Consider the following 21,845-nt stretch of genomic DNA (forward strand, 5'->3'; position numbering starts at 1 on the left):
ATTTGAATAAAAAATAATAATGTCCATGTTTAAAAAAATTTTGAATTCAGATTAATTCGATAGTGGGGCAACTGAAGACAGGTATCTTATTTTCATGTAATAACCGAACATTAAATTGATAAGATTCGATAAATGGTATTTTGAGTGTTTAAATAGTTATAAAAGCAATTGAACAATTTGAATCTTGACTTATAAAACTTCACATGCACAAAGCAGTCAATAAAATTTTTCTTATCTTTGCTATTTATATTGATAATTATCCGTAAAGATGGATGATGTGTATATTATATAAATTCGTTTCTTATATCACTTCGATAAATAATGTTCCATCATGTTTTCCCCAAGTGTTGTAAAAATAGTGAAAGAGATCAAAATAGTGATGCAATAAAAATAGTCTGCAATAGGTGAATATAATTTTCTGAATTAGGTAATTAGAAATATATCAATTAATTATAGTGACAGATTACATTTATATTTACTAAAATACAATTTTCTTAATGTTAATCAAATTATTCCACAAATCTGTGTTCACTATTTTCTAAGCATGAACAAAAGCAGATTTAAAACGATATTTTGATGTAAAATCTCACATCTATTTATTTACAATCGAAAGTTATTTGAAATCTATAGAATTTAATATACAACATTTAGAAAATTTATTGTTAATTTTCATAATCTTCATTATACAACTCATGCACATAAATTGTTTTAATAGGGATATTTGGTATACAATAGAAAGTGCCCACAACGAATTTTTTCTCGTCGTCTTCTGTAGGTAGAAATTAGAAATCAAGACAGTTTAGTATTCATTAATATTCAGATTTTATTCAGCCTCTCATATATTTACAGATAATAAATAAATATAGTTTCTAGGATTTTATAGTTATTTAAAGTTCTAAAAATACTTATACATAGATTGTCCCACGTTTAAATTTGTTTAAAATTATATTTTACTTTTCTTATTTCTTAAAAGAAATAACGGTTGGTGTCTATAGCTTAACGTGTCAGAATTGGTATAAAAAATTGCGTTTGGGAGATTTTTGCCTCATAGATGAACAACGTTATGGTCGGTCTACTGAAGTTGATGACCAAATCAAAGCCATAATTGAAGAGGATTGTCATATAACATCTTAAAATGTCTTAGGCTAGTTAAGTAGCTTGATATTTGGGTACCTCACGAAAGAAATTCATTCAACACAAAGAATAAATATTTGCGATATGCACCTTAAACAAATTGAAATCGACCCTTTCTTAAAAATAATCATCACTGGTGATGAAAAATTGGTCCTGTACAGTAACATAGTTCGAAAACGATCATGGAGCAAACACGATGAACCAGCTCAAACCACATCGAAAGCTGAATAACAACAAAAAAGCTCATGCCGTCAATTTGGTGGGATCACAAAAGTTGTTGTGTTTTTTGAGCTGCTAAGAACCAAACGGTTAATATTGATGTTTACTATCAACAATTAATCAAACTGGATGAAGCAATCAAAGAAAAACGGTCAGAATTGTCAAATCGGTTTAGTGTTCCATCATGATAATGCAAGGCCTCATACATCTTTGGCAACTCGTGGGAAACTATTGGAGCTTGGCTGGGAAGTGATGCCACACCCCCCATACAGCCCTGATCTGGCACCATCTGACTACCATTCATTCAGAAGTTTGCAGAATTCTTTGAATGGTCAAACTTTCACAAATGACGAAGACTTCAATCGCACCTAATTCAGTTTTTTGCTGATAAGGTCCAGAAATTTTATGATCATGAAGCTGAAAGAAAGATGACAAAAGGTCATTGAACAAAATGGAAAATATATAAATGATTAAAAATTATTGTTTGTTGAAAAAAAAAGTGTTTATACTACAATACCGAAATTACTTTGTCGCCAACCCAATAATTCACACTTCATAGGAAACAATTTAAATTAAACTTGTTGTTTCAGAGCCGAAAAAAGTGAAATATTCAACCATGAAGAATTACAAATTGCCGATCAGAAAGTGGAGTTTCTGCGGGGTGCACTCAGTGCAATTACAAAAAAGATTGCTCCTAATGGTCCCACCATAGACATTGAAAAGCTTTTAGTAAGTATTTGTTACAACTGGTACACAAAATATTATTTTGAATCATCTGAATGAGGTCCAATTAGAATAAATTCATAGAATCTTCGATATGGATGTCCTTATGCTCGGTACTTTTTTTAGAAAAAGACTGTCGAGTACCAACTAGGGACAACTTTTATGGAAGAATCGAAACTATCTCGAGAATGTCCATTATTTCAAATCATTTTAAGAGAATGTGGACAGGTCGAACAACAATTAGCAAGAGAATATGCTGATCATGAACTAAAAGTTGAAGAGTTAGTTTATGCACCTCTACAGAATGTATTAGAAAACGATTTCCCTAATATTCTCAAGCACAAACATAATTTAAGAAAATACTGTTTGGATAAAGACTCTGCTAGTAATAGATATCAGGTAACAGTTTTTTGTTCGTTATTTTGACTTCAATTTCTATTGAATAATTCTCTCAGCTCTCACTTACATGTTTCAAATTTTGAAAAATATGTTAATACTTCTTGTTTAATTTAAATTTTTTCTTTTAATTATATATAAGTAAAATTTTCCACTTGAAAGTTCGAATTTATATATTTTTTTCACAAATATTTATTACTTTGTGCTTATTACCTGTTCCATAAATTCTCTTCTGAACCTTCTGAAGCTCTTGACTCGAATAGTTCTGTTGCTAGTTATTGAACATAAAAATGTTCATCTTATATTTCATAATTTCACTTTAGTATTGTTTGGGCTGTCATATGTATGTATGTAGATATTGGGTTATCATACACACAGATACCCATCGAGGCGACAGTGCCCCGATAGAACTCCTGTTAGTATTCGTAGATTGTTCTTACTTAGGATGATACATTCTGCAGATCTACCCTGGTTATAGTTTCCCAGGAGAGTCTTTGACTGTCTCGGCCCCTATAGTTTGTCCCAGTTATTGGTTTTACCCCTATCTACAGTGTTTTCCAATGTTCTTTCTATTGTTCTGTAGCTGTTACCACAGAAAGGTTCAAGTACTATAAAGGATTTGTCTGCTCCTGCTTTAGCAAGTATGTCAGCTATATTGTTTGCGATATTCCCTATTTAAATTGCACTGAAAACATTTTTCAATTGCATAAATTTCTGCTTGAAAAATGCTTGGCCCAGGCTTTCTGAATAATTGGTTCTGGGCTCGTACACACTTATTCCAATTCTATCTGCTGCTTTACAGCCGTCTGTTCATTTATCGTGTGGTATTTTGATCCCCCTTACTTCAACAATTTAGTACTGAGATTTTTTTTCTTGGAGCTAAACTTTATTGGTATTTCATCCTGAGGCCTGTCCCACGTTTAGTTATTTTTTAAGGAAGGTTTTACTTTGGTGATTCCGTCTCTAAACATTCTGATTGATGTTTTTCCAGTACTATGTGGAGAGGAGGAAGATTTAAAATCAGATCTAGTGCAGGTGCCAGGTATCATATCACGGCACCGGTTGCACATATGCAACGTCTTTGTACTTTCGAGAGATTATTCCTCATGGTACTGGTTGTTCAACTACCCCATATGTGATGATTAGTCTCACAATTGCTGTGTACATCTACAGTAGGATCTTTTAAGTTACAACCTCTGTTCCTCCCTGCAAAGTTTCTGCACACCGTCATGGCTTTTGTGGCGTTAACGGTTATTTTCTTTCCATATTTGTTCCAAAGAAGTTTACTATCTAGTGTAAGTTCCAGACATTTCTGCTCGGTTTTCCACTCAATGATTTGCATGTGTAACTTGATGAGCTTCAGGTTAAGTTTTTTCTCCCTGGTAAAAGTATTTAGGTTGGTCTTATACAGGTTGACATTTAGTCCCACTGATCTTCACAACCTTTTTGTGTACTTGAGTCTTCTTTGAAATCTGAGTCCTCTTGCGTAGATGACTAAGTCGTCGACATATCCTCGTCTACTACTCCCCCTTGGGGTTATCACCTGTTAGCAGTAATAGAAATAGTGTCTTGCATTACTTTGGGCTGTTATAGGCTTTTCCTTCTTCCTTCCTTCATCTTCATTTCTGTCTAAGGAAATAATATTTATTTTATTTAAATTTTTGATTAGGCATCTGGAAAAGAGACTTTAAGGGAGGACATGGAAGAAGCAGACACTAAAGTGGAACAAAGTCGTGATGCATTAGCAAGTGAAATGTTTAGTGTGCTGGCAAAGGAAAATGAAATTTCGGAATATATCTTACAGTTATTAAAAGTACAGAGGAGTTATCATGAAAGTGCACTCAAGAATTTACAGGCTTTGATTCCTCAACTAGAAAAAAGAATAGGTAAGAGCTAATATATTGTGTAATAAGATAAAATATGGAAGCTTAATTTTGTCTATATGCACGACCTTATTAGGTATTGGTATTTTTTCATATCATCGTTTATTATAGGTGATAGCCCTGTGAGAAGAGTATTTGGTACATCTTTGAAAGAACACCTGCGCATTACTAATAAACGATTAGCATACCCATTAGAAATTTGCATCTCTGCTCTTACTGAATACGGTATGTCTGAAGAGGGATTATTTAGGGTTGCAGCCAGCACATCAAAAGTAAAAAGACTGAAGGCTTCTATAGATTCAGGATGTTTTTCCGTCCTCATACCAGAATACAGGGACGTTCATATTTTAGCTAGTTTGCTGAAGTTATATTTGAGAGAATTACCTGAACCTTTGTTGACCTATCATCTGCACAAAGAATGGTTGGACGCTGTACAGGTATTTAGTCAAGAGCAAATTCCAATGCTGTTTTAATTGAAATGTCAAATTTTATAACACATTTAATTTGTAGGTACCAGAAATTTATCGTTTAGAAGTAGTAAAAGAGATAGTAGCGAAACTACCACAAGAAAACAAAGACAATCTAGCATACTTATTTCAATTCTTGTCGAAATTGGCGAAACATCCAGAAAATAAAATGACAGCTTCGAATATAGCAATAGTTTTGTCTCCCAATTTACTTTGGAACAAACATGAAAATTTAAATGTTAATATTGGCAATTGTGTTACTGTCAATATTCTAGTCGAACTTTTGATTAAAGAAAGTGATCAGCTATTTCCTGATGACGCCAGTAAATATGTTAGTTTGATGGAAATATTTCAAGAAGAAGACAATAATTTTAAGGTATGTTTTATTTTACTACAAGATTGAAATCAGAGGAAATAAAATAATTATATCAACAATGTTGAATTATATAACATAATCATTTTGGAAACAAATAAATATTTCATTAAGTATTAAGGAAGTTGTTCTTGGTCATCTTTTTATTAAAGCTACCCACAATTTAAGTAACTTTTGAGTGAGAAAAATAACATCAATTTATTAAAATTTGATATATAACCAAGTGGCAATAGCAGTAGTATCGATATGTTTAATAATAAATTACTAATTTTTCTCCACCTCGTAAATCTGGAAAGAAATTATCGGAAATGTGACATGGTAATTCATAATTGAAGTCCAAAACATTGATCCTCTTTGTCCTTAAACATGGGTGCACTGAAAAAAACTTGTTAAAAAAGATAAAAATAACAGAGTATCCCTTGTTCGGGTTCCTTGCTACACAGAAAGAAAACAAAATGGGTAGACAAATACACTTGCCGGGAAAGGAGCACAATCGCCTTTTGTTTTCTCAGAGTTTTTTGGGATGTAGTAAAATAATTGTATAAAAAAAATTCATTAGGATGAGAGAATCAAATGGTACCTTCCGAAAACTAATCAGATCTAATCAAAACCAAGCCACACTTTCTCCCTGGCTTTCTTCCACACGGGACTTTTGCATCAAGATGCTCCTAATGAGATTAGATCTGAAATAAAATGTTTTGTACATGTGTGGAGTGGAAATCCAATCTCCAGAGATACAACCTCTTGTGTGGAAATTATCTCACTTCTGATGAGAACCATTAGGATCAGTTAATCATATAGTTAAGAGATCGGACACCTGGAGTTCCCTTTAACATATCAAATTACTTACTTTTATTTTGTATTGATGTGACTCTGAACGTACGAAATGTCAATTTTTTTTTTATTGTAGTTTTTGTGTAAGATAGGATTTGGTATTTTAGGCGGCTTATAAACGGATACTAGGTTCTTAATAGTTTGATATTCGTCGAATAGGGTAGTCGGATTATTGAAACTACATTTAACTAATTATTTTCTTGCTTAATAAACAGTTTTTTCTAAAGTAGTGAATTGAGTTATTTAACTTGTGTATGTTAACCAATCATCACAATGAAACGGTTGTTGGTTAGAGATTAAGAATTAAAATTTTGGTTGTTAAGTAACAAGTAGTTTTAATACAAAGAATATGGTCAATCATAATTGGTTAGCACAAAGGTACATTACAAGACTATTGAAACTGCATGGTGATCTATATATATTGAAAAAAGTTCTGATAAGGGAACACAATAAACCTTATCTATGTTCATATATAAATATTTGCATCTGTAATTTAACCATATTGTTCTTTTTGCTACTCTACAATTGTGTAAGCTGGCAAGTCTACTAGGAATTGTCGAAATTTATCTTTCTTTATTTAATTGTATAATACGTTTCTTTTATAGGCTAGTAATTCTAATTTGGATAGCAGTTGGATGGACAGCCCGAAACCAAATCAGAGAAAGAAAAAGTCTGCACCTGTCCCTCCGATTGCCAACAGTAAAACTGTAGACGGTTCCTCCAAATTGATACCAGCTTCGCCAAAAAATATTTCAAAGTAAATACAGTTGCCAAATTAATGAGATATATCCTTTATATAAACATTTCTATTTGTAGACATGAAGATGTACACATATCTGCACCACAATTAAACTCAGCACCACCTACACAAGTTACAAAAACGGAAGAATCTTTTCAAAAAGCACCGGTATCTCAAAATAATTTGAAAGAAACTAAACCAGAAGCGGCCCCTAGAACATTACTAGTGAAGACTACATATCCAAGCACCTTACCTAGACCTAATGATGCACATAAGAAAGTAACGAGCACAAAAGACAGTATAAGTCAAACCACACAGAAATCTGATAGAGGTACTATGACTGAAGGTACCAATCATTCTTCAAATAAAGCTGTTGACCATAAGTATACATCTAGCATCTACCACAAGGTTAGTAATATAACAATATATAAATTTTTGGCTATATTTCGATTAAAATGAACACAAAAACACCAAAAATGTCATATCTTTGCTTTATTACAATCTTATAATAACTTGAACATGTTTTATCATAATTGTCTATATGTGTTACTCTGTCACCAATGATTAAACTTCTATAGGGTGTCCCTAAATCCTATTGTCAACGCTCTAGGGGAAACTCTTCCAAACCCATTCTTTCCAAGATATAGAGTAAAAAAGTTTTATAAATAAAACAATTGTTATTGAGACTATTTGACGATTATCAGGTTGATAAACTACTTGTTCTAATATGAATAGATGATTTTTAGTTTTTTCCAGTACCATCATTCCTTATTAAAAAGGTAATAACATTAGACTACACTAAAATTAACTGTTTTAAAGAAAAACTTCATTTTTTGACCGCTTTTGTGATTATTTAGAAAAATAAAAAACAGTTTCTTCCAAATAAATTTACATCTATAGGTTAATGATTTCCTACATAATAATATTTCTTCATTAAACTACACGTTTTCTTCGAAATAAAAAAATAATGTTTTCTTATACTACCCTAAACTTGTTCTCCGGAAATTCTAATGCTATTCAGATGAAAATTTTACAAATAAATTATGCAGAATAAAATTTTAACCTTTAATTAACACATCTTAAACACAAAATAGGGGAAATGCAACTGCTCAAATTGTCCACCTCCTTCGTTTACACAAGCCCCGACTCTTCTCAGCATTGATGAGCACAATTGCAGAAACCATTAGACATATTAGAAAATTTCTTCTATTGCTGCTTGTAATAACAAGATCTTCCTCATATTCTAGCGAACTTTGATAGGCGAGAGACTTCATTTGAGCCCCCAGAAAAAAATCAAGGGGAGTAAGATCCGGAGATCTAGTTGGGCAACCAATTGGCTCACCTCGACCTATCCAGTTCTGTCCATAATGGAGTCGTACATTTTTTTAAAAATTTATAAAAGCTCCATCATGCTGAAATATAATATTTTCTCGGGTATAAAGAGGAACTTCTCTGTTTAATTTTTGAGGAAACATGTATTGTCCTATTATGTAATCATCTACTACTCCAGCCCAAGAATTTATACAAAATTTTTTCTGATATGCATGGGTAAAAGTATCATAAGGATTTTCATCCATCCATATATGACTGTTTCGAGAATTAAACATGCCTTCTCTAGTAAACATTGCCTCACTGGTAATTAATCTTAATTTAGAAAATTCATCATTATCCCTAAGTTGTTGAAGATACCAATTAGAAAATTCCATGTGGGGTGCAAAATCTCTTGGCAAAACATCTTGTACCTTTGAGAATTTATAAGGATGCAATAACTATTCATTTGCAACTCTCCATACAATCTGTGACTGAGGAATCACATACTTAAAGATGGTTGATTTTCTATATTATTCAAAATTAACTGTACAGGTAGTTCGAGGTCGTCCGGCGTTATTCCTTCTAATATTTAAACTTCCTGTTTCTCTTAATCTTCTATCAATATTGGCAAAAATGGAACAGAAATTGAATGAATATCTGCTAATTATTTAAAACTGTAATCCATTTGGTATAGTTTTTAATAATTTCATTTTAACAACACTGTTATTTCCTAAGCCTCCTAATAGTCTAACTCAAAGTAAAGACACCCATTGTTTTCGTATGCTTATCAATGCTACTAAAGGTCAAGGCGTGTTTAATTGAAAGAGCTAGAAAATTTGATGTTACTTCTCCATTTTGTATATAATTTCTTTGTGTAAAATTGTTATCTGAATGGTATTGATGTAAATTAAGAATTTCTGGAAAACAGGTCACAAAATGATGTTTTTCTCGAGAATGGTTAATTTTAGCGTAATCAAATGTTACTACTTTTTTATTGAGGAATGATGGTAGAATTCAAAAATTAAAAAAAAAATAACATTTAATCCAGTGGCAGAGAATTCAGGGGTGGAAAAGGCTGCACGCCTCTGGATCAAACAAGAAATCATCTATTCATGTTAGAACAAGTAGTTTATCAACCTGAAAATTTCAATAACAATCGGAACACACCTTTGAAAATTATCGACAAAAAATCGTTCTATTTTTAAAACTTTAACATCCTATATCTTGAAAAGAATGCGTTTGCTGACATAAGTTCCTTATCCCAATAGGTATAATTTGACTCCTTTGATGATCCCCTAAATCGTTGGCAGTCGAATTAAGGGACACTGTATATATACTAAATCAGTCTATATTGTTGATTCGCCATTACATATTTATGTTAGTCTAATATTAAAAAATCCTGATCAATTTCTCAAAGAAGGAGATAATATAGGAACATTTTTGATTCGTATGAATCATTTTAAGTCTTCTGCACTACATTTTATATTTAATCCATAATAAAGAATCTACTTTGTATCTTTTGAAATCTGCTGTTCATAATGTACACCTCTCCTATTAATTCCACATCTTATAGCAACTCTTTGCTGCGTAATTGTTTTAATTCCAAAATAAACTTTATGCTTTCATTTACTATATTTTCGTTTTTTCTTACTAGAATTTATAATAATTAAAGTAATACATTTAAAATAACTCTAAGAGAATATAATTTTTCATCAATTTTCTAAAATATAATTAAACTGATTTAAGTAATGGTGCGTTCATTAAGTTTTTGGAGAAGTGTATTTTATTATTATAATTATTATACTGTAATTTTCTTATAACAATATTTTATTCCTTTTTAATTATTATTACACAGCCTGTAAGAGTACAGAAAATAATTTTGGGTGAAAGTTATACGTCAAGCATTTTCTATAAGGTCAGTAATATTTTTTCGAGTTTAAAGTTTTGCTTCACATTTATCAATCATCATTCCACTATTTTTTTTAACATATATTTCTTCCATTACTAATCACGAAATTTTCCTGTCACCTGCGTTGTTGTGAATTGTGTGATATTTAATACTTTCAACACAAAGCATATGTGTGGAAATAGGGAAGAACTGAATTTCTGACGTAGCTTTCAATGTAGTTTAAAGCTGTTTTGGGTGAGATATTTTCTTAACACGTTGAGCCCCATACTACCTCACACTCTAAATGAGGTGTCATCCAAAAAAAAATTTGAAATAAAAAGTGCGACAAAAATGCTATTTTTGTGTGCGGTCCATAGGCCTGCTCTGGTTTATCGCTAAAACTTTCCTCGGGGCCCAGAGCGGTCTTATTGATAGCACACAAAAAACATGATTTTTTTGTAATTTTTATTCTAAATAAATATTTTCGTTATATTTCTTTGAAGGCACCTACACCCTACTTGCAGTATGGGAAAACAAAATTTTGTTTGCTTTTTTAACTTTAGAATGATGATTTGTGTTTTTATCTAAAGTCTACAAAAGTGTAGGATGTGTTTTGAAAAATATTATAGGAGATCAAAAATAATGCTTTTCGGTGAGGTCATATTTACTTATCTGAAATATTTTAGAAACATGCATGATAGACAATTCTAAGTGACTCATTTATACCTCAAAGGATTGGTTAAATTAATTTGATTTTAAATTTGTCATTTTTCTATAGGAATCCTTAAAAACAAAATTTCCAAAAAATGTAATGTAAAGGTAGCAAAAATTAAACATATTTTAATTATATTGCAGAAAACAAAAAAAATGTGAAAAGCAAGGTGAAAAAAAAAGAAAATGTACCAAGTGTAGTGTAAGATTTCAAGGACGAAGGGCGGTTCAAAAAAATGTAAAATACATTTAAATACATACGATCTCTTGGGTTGTGGAGAAGGGTTGAAGTAAAATACGTCATACGGTCCATGGGACCACCCTGGACTGTGGAGAAAATTTAATTGTGGGCCTATGGACCGCACCGGGGCCCAACATGTTAATATAGTAAACCTAACTTGCTCTTATATGATATTGTTAACAGCACTTATCCAAAGTATATTTTAAGATGGCCTACTACTCTTATCTTCAAGGAATTCTATATTCTATATTCAACAAGTTGGGAATGAGACCATCATCTGTTATAATAAGAGAACAATCAGGATTAAATTAAGTCTCCTAATTAGCAATTTGTAAATATTTAACTGGTAATTAGTCACTACTGACTAGTTAAAAAACAAAATCACGAAAAACAATTTTTTGCAATACAGAGAACAATTTTTCCTACGACCACTTATAAAAATGATAGATTGCACACTCATTTTTACCTAAGAAAGTAGTTTATTTCACACATGTACTAAAAAATAACAAAACATACATGTATTGAAATGCTTTTTTTCCTTATGTTATATATGGTCTCGAACGATAGAGGGAATACGCGGAATACAATATGAATCTTGCTGGGTGCCGAAAGGCAAAAGACCAAATTTAAGACTGCTGAAGAAGTAGACAATATAATTTTTTGAGGTTATATAAATGTTTACATTTACATAAATTGAAAGTTTGTTGCTAGTTTGTGTACTTCATCTATACAGCAACAAGAGGCACTAAACACATATGTTAGGGATACCACCAATCATGCAACATTACAAAATCCACTGCAATTTAGTAATTTTTATAATAACAATTTTACATTTTACTTTTATAACGTCTTAAAAAAAAGTAAAAGAAAATCATTAATAATTATTTAGTTCTTGTTAGGTATCTAATATAGTTAAAAAAATATATTGTTCTATTGGTTCTTTTTCTGCTCTTTAGTTATCCAATATTTCATAATCATTCTTTTCGTTTTTGTCATCTCTACTATTACAAAATAAAAATATTTTGAAGGATTTTTCAACTTTTCAGCACATGTGTGATATTGTTTAATTGATTTCCTTATATAAAAAATACGTTTTTTTGAAGAATTTTTTCGTGGTTATAGGAAAAATAGTGTACACAACTCGTTGGAGAGTCTATTTCGCACTCGTTACGTTTCAGCACTCGCCGCTATGCGGCTCATGCAAAACATTCACAGGTGAGAATTTGTTATGTGATATACTATTTCAATCATGGGGAAAGCAGTTCGGGGATATATCTCAACTTTCAAATCACCCATATAAAATGAAGGTGAATTTAGTGCTAGGAATGAAAAATAGAATCACAAAAATTTCACACCCAACCTTACTCCAAAAAAAACTACAAAATACTCATAGATAACCTACAAAAAAACGAATATCCTATCAAACAATTGAAAAGGTTGATCGATAATACCGCTAGCAGTCACACCCATGATGAAGTAGGCAGTGATGAAAATGAAAGAAACATCTCTGATACCCAAAGGATAGTTTTTGGTGTTTTCTGAAAAAATTAGTAAGGAACTCATAGGGGAAACAAACATTAAAATTGCACATAGAACTGTAAAACCATTACACTTTTCACTAAATTAAAACAACCAGAAGATCCATCCAAAACAAATATGATCTATGGTATTCCCTGTAAGAACTGTAATGAGGTATATGTAGGTATGACATCTCAAAATTTAAAATCACGATGCTCTCAACACAAGAGCGATGCAAAGCTAACATAAAAATTCTAGACATTGAAAGAAATGATAACAAAAGAAAATTCGTGGAGATGTATCATATAAACCAGTCCGAGGAACCAATAAATAAAAGATCCGATGCTGAATCACTTAGCAAGATATATACCTACTTATTACACTACAAAAACATCTATTCTGCAAATGAATAGTTTATATCCCAATTATTTTTTTTGAGCTAGTGAGAGGCAGATACTACCAACTTAATAAACAATGTTCAGACACAACAAATTTTCCAAATCTGATGGCATAGCTCTGTTGCAGGTGCTGGCTATCTCCAACGGGTCAGAATTTAAGGTGAATGATTAAGTTTTTTCATGTTCATAATTTTTGTTTTTGATCATATATTCACAGTAATAACCAATTCCAAATCATTTGGACATCATCAGAATCGGTTGCTGAATTTTGCACACTTGTTTGCTTCAATTACAATAATTATATTGGAATGGGTTTACAGCCCGAGAATGACGGACCTTTGAGGTTCCGAAATTCGCGGACTTTTGACTTTGACAGGTCTTCGGTATTTCTTGCCACTCGTTGAAGAAGTGCCACCGAGGTGCCATTGACGCGAACGATATTTTGTTTCACTTCAGAGATTGTCGCTGGGCTTGTTTCGTATACTTTTTACTTTTGAGATACCGCCACAGAAAAAAGTCCATGGGGGTAAGATCTGGGAACCTGGGTGACCAAGGGGTGTCACCGAAACGGCTTATCAATTTACTAGGGAAGAAATCACTAAGTAGCGCCATTGTATCCCTAGCAGTAAACCATGTCCCTGCTGAAACCATGTCTATGAAATGAAAGCAGGATGTTCTCTCGACGTTGGAAATAAATAATCGTTAAGCATTCGCCTATAAGTAACACCGTCTATGGAAATTGCTTGCCCTTGACCATTTTCAAAAAAATTGGGTCTCATTATTCCCCTGCTTGACAACGCACATCAAACCGCCACTTTAGGACTGGGAAGTGAAGTGGCTGTTGATGTGGAGTTTTTGACTTTTAGGGGACCAATAACGATAATTTTGCTTGTATATACTTTCATTCAAATGAAAATGGGCTTCATCACTTCAAAAGATAGTGTTCACTGTGAGAAATCGCTCCAACATTGTCTAACATAAATTTTAAATAGATGAAATTTAAGATCCTTCTTCAACATATCGTTCACTATAGTTTTTAGAAGCCATAAGGCAGCCGCTCTCTTTTGAACGAATTGACGCGTTCATCACGCAAACTTAACGCGACGAGTTCAATTTTTTCATACGTTCTCGACATCCTGCTAGTTCCCGGTCGTGGGTTGATTTATACTGAACATGTTGATCGGAACGTAACCGTCGAATATTGTAACGTAAGCAAAACCTTCGACGAGCAATTGTACACGAATCATTGTGAATCCTGTGAAAATCGCAATATTAGTTTCTTCCTATAATCTTAATATACAATTAAGTTCTAACAATTTAAAAAGAACCAGTTTCTTTTGGTATTTATTACAGCCTTGAAAATGGATGCAAAGTCGTTCGAAAGCTCGTATAGTATAAAAAAAGCTCACTTAAATTGAAAAAATTCTTCCATCACTGGTTCCCCCATTATTGAAAAATTGTTTTCTGTATTGCAGACAATTGTTTTTCGTCAATTTTTTATAAATATATAAAACCATGAAGTTTGTATTAATGAGCCTTGAAATTAGTTCAAACAAGGTCACGTATTACTAATTTTACTACTTTTTGTAATATTTTGCTATAAAAGAGTACACGAATATAGAATTTTTCATTTCAGGTAAATCCAACTGTGATACCCGATAACAAATTCGAAGATACCGATGAAGTTCAAATTAGAAGATCAGAATTAACTGCGAAACCCGAAATCCCAGCGCGCCCGTCATCACTTCGAACAACCGCCCAATGTTCTGTCTATAATGTTGCCAATAAACAACAACCCGCTTACATTAATATACAAGGCAAGATGGATATTTTTCAGCCAGGTCATGACAACAAAATAGCCGACAAAGAAAGGTTTCTGGGCCACAAACCAGAAAACAGGGATTCTAACCACAACAGTGATAATGATTCGAGAATGAACTCGGATAATTCTAGGAATAGCCTGGAAATTCATAAAAATGAAATGGTGAAATCAGTCAACAGCATAGAAAAGACCAGTGATAATTGTGATATGAATAACGCCAATCAAAATATACAGAAGTCTAGTCACACTAGAGCCAGATCCGATGGTGGAGTAATCGATTTGAATAGAAGCGTCTGCTTAGGCACACAGGGTAGGAATTTAAGTAAACCGACGCAGCCTCCTCCTCCCCCACCAGATTTAGTGGGATAGAGAAATTTAAAAGAGGTGAAGCATATCGTTTATCACCAGGATGCGTCCGATGATAATATGTGAAATTTCATGCAATCAATATTTATGGATTTAAATATTAAATTTTTATAATATATTGGATAAATCACGATTTGAAAGCAAGTGAAGATGATAAACAGTGAGTTGTTTAAACACAAGTCGTTTTTATATTATAAACGACAATCTTTATTTATGTATTATATAAATCAAAAGATAATTCTATAATATAGTCTAAGAGAGACATCCAGAAGAAAAATTTCTCAGAGAGCAAAAACTAAATTTTGTTTTGTAAGGTTACCAAACCACCACATAGCTTCTGTGCACATAAATTCAGTATTCAACAGATTTTTAAGAAATTATCCAATTTATTCCCAAAAAAGTTGGGTAATTCTACTCAATACCTTGTTTATTACTACTACACCGAGATTTACAATTATGCTCTTTGATGCGCGTTTCGATAAGTTATCATCTTGTAAGATCAAAGATAACTATTGGTGTAGAAGTACTGAACACTGCGTTAATCCTATGGTGCGGAATATTTTCTAGTGAACTGAAAAATATATTTTCTGGTGCTTTATCGAGCGTATTAACTACCAAAAATAGTAAAAAAATTCTAGGCTTATTAGAAAAACGTATTTTATAAAAAAATAAGTTTTACCAGATATGATACATAACGAATACAAACAAAAAAGTAATAGCACACATATAAAACTAAGTATTGTGAAACTTCTGGAAGCAATTATTGAGACAAAAATGTGATCCGCATTTGGAACATTGTTATAAGAAAAAGAAGTACATTTGGGATGCTTGCATTTCTGCCTTTCCTTTCTGTACAATGGCCAATGTGATTGGCCATCCAGCATTACGTCTTATGGAGGAATGTGGAATGTTGTTGATGACCTTTTCTTTTTTTTCCTGTATTTCTTTTTTAAGATCTGATGGCCTACCTCTTTTCACTATACAGTTAAAATTGACATTACACAAACAATATGCAGTCTCAGCTCTAAAATCTGCAAGTTTCATATAGTTTTGAACTCCTTTTTGTGCAAAGTATCTTCGGTAAAGCAGCCAGGAATTTACAACTGTCATGTCAAGAAGATGGTAGAACAACCTCATATACCACTTTTTGTTTTGATTTTATAACGACCAATGTGGCTATATATAATATTAATACCCCCATAAGGAGGTTATAGCCTTGAACTACACTTCACAATGTTGCTTTGCTCTTCTGTCATACCGACCAATTTTTCCTTTTGGTAACTCTCCAGAATAAGTTGCTAGCAAACAAACACTTTTGTTATCTTACCAGGAAATGGATATTTCCACACCTTCAAGATCACAAAGATATTCAACAGATGTCCCACGATCCATTTTTTGCAGCCTCATCCGAAGATAATTTGCAGTAATACGATTACGTCTAACAGTACCCAGCGAGTATATTCCTCGCGTAGCGAGATAGTGTAGTAAAGGCAAAGACGTGTGGTTGTCAAAGTAGATAACAAAGTTCTGAGCTTGTGGGACAATTTTGGTCAACCTAACGACCACGTTTGAACTTGCACCTAGATCAGGTTCTTCTAAACTACGATGTTTTTTGTTATTTTCTATACCAATATAAATTTCAAATTTTTATGAATATCCAGTAGTTCCACATTAAATAAAAAGTTTGTAGCGCCATATGTGGCGTTTAGCAGGCATATATCGTTTCATATAATATCTGGCTTTAAAAGCCCACATCCGTTCATCCACTGAAAGTTTTTTTTCTAATAGAATGCTAACAAATTTTTTATTCAGATCCAAATTAACATTGTCATTGAAATGCATGCATTTTCTGTAAACTAGAATCGTTTCTCGCTCATGATATTTTTTATTTGAGGATAACCCAAGGAATTAGATCAATAACTTCAACAATTAAGTATTTGAACTAAAGACATATATATACAAATGCCCAAGTATTGGTTTATATCGATTTCATTCAGGCCAGAAGGTTTGCTTGGATTTTTTTCAGTAGCATAACTATTGGATTCATACACAATTTTCTGAATTAGTTCATAAAAAAGATGCTTGAAAAAAGCATAATGTGTAGACAAATCAAGTATGTACTTGAAAGGGTGGTGTCTCCCTTAAATGCATTTGTAGTTTCATCCATATTCTTGCACTGTACAATAACTGACTCTATACTAGCAATATTATTATATATTTCTATATAAATATCATCAATGTCCAAGTCATTGACATTTTACTCCCGTATTTCACTTTTCAGACATGCTTCATACTCACTGACATCCAAATCGTCGTCACTGTTCCAAAAATTCGCTGCAGTGTAATTCACGTTCAGATAATGGTTTCTTATGGTCCATCTTAACCCTGCAACAAACGCTATGTTGCAGATCTAATACAACCAAAAAAATGACGCAATTTATAAAAAATTATCAATCCAGGAAATCAATCGAATATAACACGTTTATTTTACTCACCATCTAGTTATAATTTAACCACCATTAACAAAAAAATAAAACAATAACTAACAAAAAACAAGAAAAATTGAAGGAAGTCACATTCACTTATCCACATGCATGTGTGGGCAGCAACAAAGTAATGAATATTACGCGCCAACAAAAGCCGCGCGCGTATAATATTTTTATGGTGTCGTACTAAAGGTTATATCAAACCTGCTACAGAGCGCATCAACGAGTTTATATTGTTCAGACACAAATTAGGTTATATAAAAGAATGGTGCATCAGATTTGCTACAATGCGCACTATAGGGTTAAATATGAATATCGCAAACTTCTTCAAAATTCAGCTCAACTGTTATTCTACCTCTTTTTAGAAATACTTGGTTCTCATCTTTAATATAAATCATCTAAGTTGATTAATAAAAGCAATCATCAGAAGACAATAATATTATCATCTTGACAAATATTGATCAATGCTTTGTTACAATGTTGGAAAGCAAATTTTTTTTTTGCTAAAAATGATTAATCTAGACAATAAATTTGAATGCAACTTTGGGTTGAATTATGAATGAGTAAATTTTTTATTAAACTTTTTTAAAGTATTCGTTATATTTCTATTTAAACCATATAGTTTTCTACTCTAATAGTTTCATATTCATCTTACAGACAATTCTGACAATATTTTTTCCTAAATTATTTTGTTTAATAATAATTTGTTGTAGAATAAAATTCATTGATCTAATATAAGAAAGGACATCATTTTTGGAACTATTTACAATAAAACCTGAATTTGTTTCCAAATTGTAAGCTTTAGACTCATTTTGTTATATTTAAATCCATAAAAAAAGGATATAAAATTTGTTTAACTGTTTTTATCTTATCAAAATATTTTCAAGTTAACTGTTAATGGAATGTAGCTAAATAAATTAAATGATAGATCTTTAAGAAAAATATTTGGAGAAATGATAGAATAATTAAGATACTGAGGAATTTGTAATTGTGAATGACCACATTTTGATTCTAAATTTGTTTTAATATACATAATCTCATTACTATTTTACAGAATATTCCCAGCTTTATTGACTATTTCCTTTTTAAGAGTTCATACAATTGGTATAACCAATAAATGCGTTTCATATCATTGAATGGATTCAATGTAAAATTGTTATCTATTTAATCATAAATCATATTCCAAAGTCCGTTTTTCAGCCTAGCCTCCCTCTTTTTTGGTGATAATTAAGGCTTCTGAAATTTCATATCAAATGTCACTTCTTGTCGGAGGTCTTTAATACATAACCCAAGCAACAAAATATGTTTGACAAATAATGGTCCACTGACCACCTTCCATATATGTTTCCCAGGCCGTATCGGCCGAGTGTACTAAGGCCAACTGTATTTCCCGAAACGGTTGCTTAGCAGTCAGTCGAAACCACGTCTACATTAGCCTTTAATTGGCTCTTAAGAATTACTGTATGCTAGGCCTGCGCTGAAAATTCATTTTTTCAACATTTAAATATTTTGTCGGGACCCCGAGCCCCCTATTATTTCGAATTGGTGAATTAACCCACATTTCTCCTACTTTAAAATGACGCTCTACTGTAGACGGTCATAAATGCTAAGCGGTCAGAACGCGAACATGACGCGCTCTAGACAGTCATAAATGTTAAGCAGTGTACAGAACGCGAAAATGACGCGCTTTAGACGTTCAAAAATGTTAAGCGGTAAAAAAATGAACGCGAACAAGATGCGTTCTAGTCGTTTATAAATGTCAAAGATAATTCAACTTGTTGAGAAACTTCGATAACGCACACAATGATCGCTCTTGTACGCGCTCGATAACCTCACTTTTCTAGTGTAGTTTGTAGTTGCACATACCCTGACATATGACTTCTATGAGTAAAGAGCTGATAGAATTTGTACGTGCTCATGAGTATTTATATAACAAACAGTCGGCTGGATACAGGAAAACTAAAATTTGGTAGAATAAAGGGAATCATTTTCCCCCTTGAAAATTCCATGCCAAACTAATGATTAACTTTTTGATCTAATCGACAATCAGGTTTTCTTATTAAATATTTTGTTAAGCATCTGCTCAATAAGTTTAAAAGATGATCATATAAACATTGATTCATTCTTCTATGTTTAAAAAATTTATTTCATTTAAAAGTATTTTGAAGTAAAGTAACTATATATCTATTCAAATTGAGGGATCTCACCCACCAACACCGTGTCAAATGAAGTTTTGTATATATTTCTCTATATATTGCATAAAGTAAAGTTAATATATATTATAAATAATTCCAAACCGTTGATCACTGTTGAAATTTCTTTATGTACATGCACTTTTAAAGTTGTTCACGAGCAAACCAGCGATATTTTCGGGTTCATTCCGTGCAGCTTTAAAAATAATAATAAGTACATATTCTAATATGTAATAGTAACCGAAAAATATTGAAGTTAGGCGCTTTTCAAAATAAACGACTCATTTGCAGTTGTTCTGTTTTGTATATTATTCACACTAATTGATCTGCAATCGCAGATAATAATAACTTATATTATTCCAATATAATTTATTGTGTCCTGATTAAATACATGAATTAACCAAAATTCCGTCGTGTAAGTTCTTCTAGAACGGTCGAAATTGTAGAGTATTACTTGGTTTGTTCGTGACGAACCTGTCGCTTTGAATGTGCGTTGATCATCATTATTTCTCATTTCATACAAAGATCTGGGCTTGCATCCTTACTCGAAACTCTCAGATTTATTGTAATAGGTTCAGTTTGTTGCATTAGTTATTATTGTACAATTGGTTAATAGACAATAATATACACATTTACAAATTTCTCAAATATCTATTGTTGATAATTAAAAATGTTTAATACAGAAAAAATGCATTTATATTTCATTAGTTATGTTTCACTGCATTTCTGTACTGGTATAATATAATGAACAGGCTTCTTTTTGCTTGAAAAATTAATTTATTTCTTGATCTTTGAGGCTGCTTTAAAAGTATATATCAATTTTTCTTTCTGGGATAGCTAATATAGGAATTGTCGTGATAGGATTATAGATGGAGTTTACGAAATAGATTGAAGGGTTAATTTCTTGATTTTAAAAAATATTTACATTTGTAAAGTCAAATTCTATTAGCTGAAATATATTTTCAGTTGCCTATATGATCAAGAAACTATAAAATATGGACGAATCGATTAAACGAAGCTTATTTAGACTTTATTATTTTTTGTTATATTATGCCCTAATGGTTTTCATAGAAAAATTTATTTGTGTATCCTATTATTCAAAAATATTTTTTCAGTAACTTTATCTATATACGCTTTTAATTCTATTTATTACTTGTACTCTTAATCCCAATACCAAATAATGTTTAAGTTTTAGACAAATTATTTTATGTAAGGCTTCGAAAGCTCAACTTATGTACTGTTTTTATTTTATACATTCTCAACTATATTCTGATGTACGCGTTAACTATTTGAATATTATGTTTAGTTAAAGGATTTATGCCCCTTCTCAATTATTGCCTTGCAATTATCTATAATACAACTTTTCTATAAATTGTTTGAAAATAAAGTTATGTAAATAGTTTTATTGATTTTTCTTTCTTGGTGAAACTAAATATTATATATATATCAACTATTATACATTATAATAGTTGATATTTTTTAGAATTTAGACTACAAAAACGTTATCTACCCCTAAAAAGTGAATAAATCTGCCTCCATCATAAGTATAGTCCCAGATTTTTCAAGAAAGCTTATTCAGGGTGTCTGGAAGCCTTAAAAACTGGGAATTTTTAGTAATATTGAATGTGCCAACTAGACATAGTAAGTTAGTGTTGGTATAGCCCAAAAACCTTCCAACTATTCTCGAAAATCGCATCATCTAACTCTCTTGATAAACAAAATGTATTGATTACAATAGTTTGTATTGTTCAGAGTTTAGACTACAAAAAGTTTTATTAATCTAAAAAGTGAGTAAATCTGCCTTCATCATAAATATAGTTTCCCACATTTTCCAAAAAGCTTTTTCAGGGTGTGTGGGACCCTTTAAAATTGGAAATTTTCAGTAATATTGAGTGACCCAACCAGACATAATAAGTTTGTGTTGGTATATATAAAAACCTTCCAACATGGTCGGTATTCTCAGGTCCTCGCTTAGATCAAAATTCATTGTTGTCTCGAGTCTCATGACCTCTCCTCGCAATAGGAACGCTCTCGCCATTCCACTGGAATTCTTATGTGAATAGACCATTCTAACCTCTCATTTTCATTGAAACAGGGTTATATATAAGAAATTGTGGTAATAGATGATCTTCTATATATTGGAC

General features: G+C 31.8%; 1 protein-coding gene across 2 annotated transcripts in view; it reads left to right on the top strand.

The window, feature by feature from the left end:
* The window catches only part of LOC130891277 (SH3 domain-binding protein 1-like), a 29,583-nt gene extending 8,480 nt beyond the window's left edge, over window positions 1-21,103 (top strand). Inside the window, exons 1-9 of one of the 2 annotated variants that reach the window (XM_057795914.1) lie at window positions 187-404; window positions 1,944-2,082; window positions 2,203-2,475; window positions 4,142-4,358; window positions 4,467-4,792; window positions 4,866-5,198; window positions 6,635-6,786; window positions 6,846-7,176; window positions 14,472-21,103. In XM_057795914.1, coding sequence (XP_057651897.1) covers window positions 322-404; window positions 1,944-2,082; window positions 2,203-2,475; window positions 4,142-4,358; window positions 4,467-4,792; window positions 4,866-5,198; window positions 6,635-6,786; window positions 6,846-7,176; window positions 14,472-15,026 — 2,409 coding nt within the window. In that variant the 5' untranslated portion in view covers window positions 187-321 and the 3' untranslated portion in view covers window positions 15,027-21,103. Of the gene's footprint in view, window positions 1-186; window positions 405-1,943; window positions 2,083-2,202; window positions 2,476-4,141; window positions 4,359-4,466; window positions 4,793-4,865; window positions 5,199-6,634; window positions 6,787-6,845; window positions 7,177-14,471 lie in introns of those variants that run through there. The other variant, XM_057795915.1, reaches the window with a different exon arrangement.
* The last annotated feature ends 742 nt before the right edge of the window (window positions 21,104-21,845 follow it).

This window comes from Diorhabda carinulata, chromosome 3 (genome assembly GCF_026250575.1).
Source record: "Diorhabda carinulata isolate Delta chromosome 3, icDioCari1.1, whole genome shotgun sequence".
NCBI lineage: Eukaryota > Metazoa > Arthropoda > Insecta > Coleoptera > Chrysomelidae > Diorhabda > Diorhabda carinulata.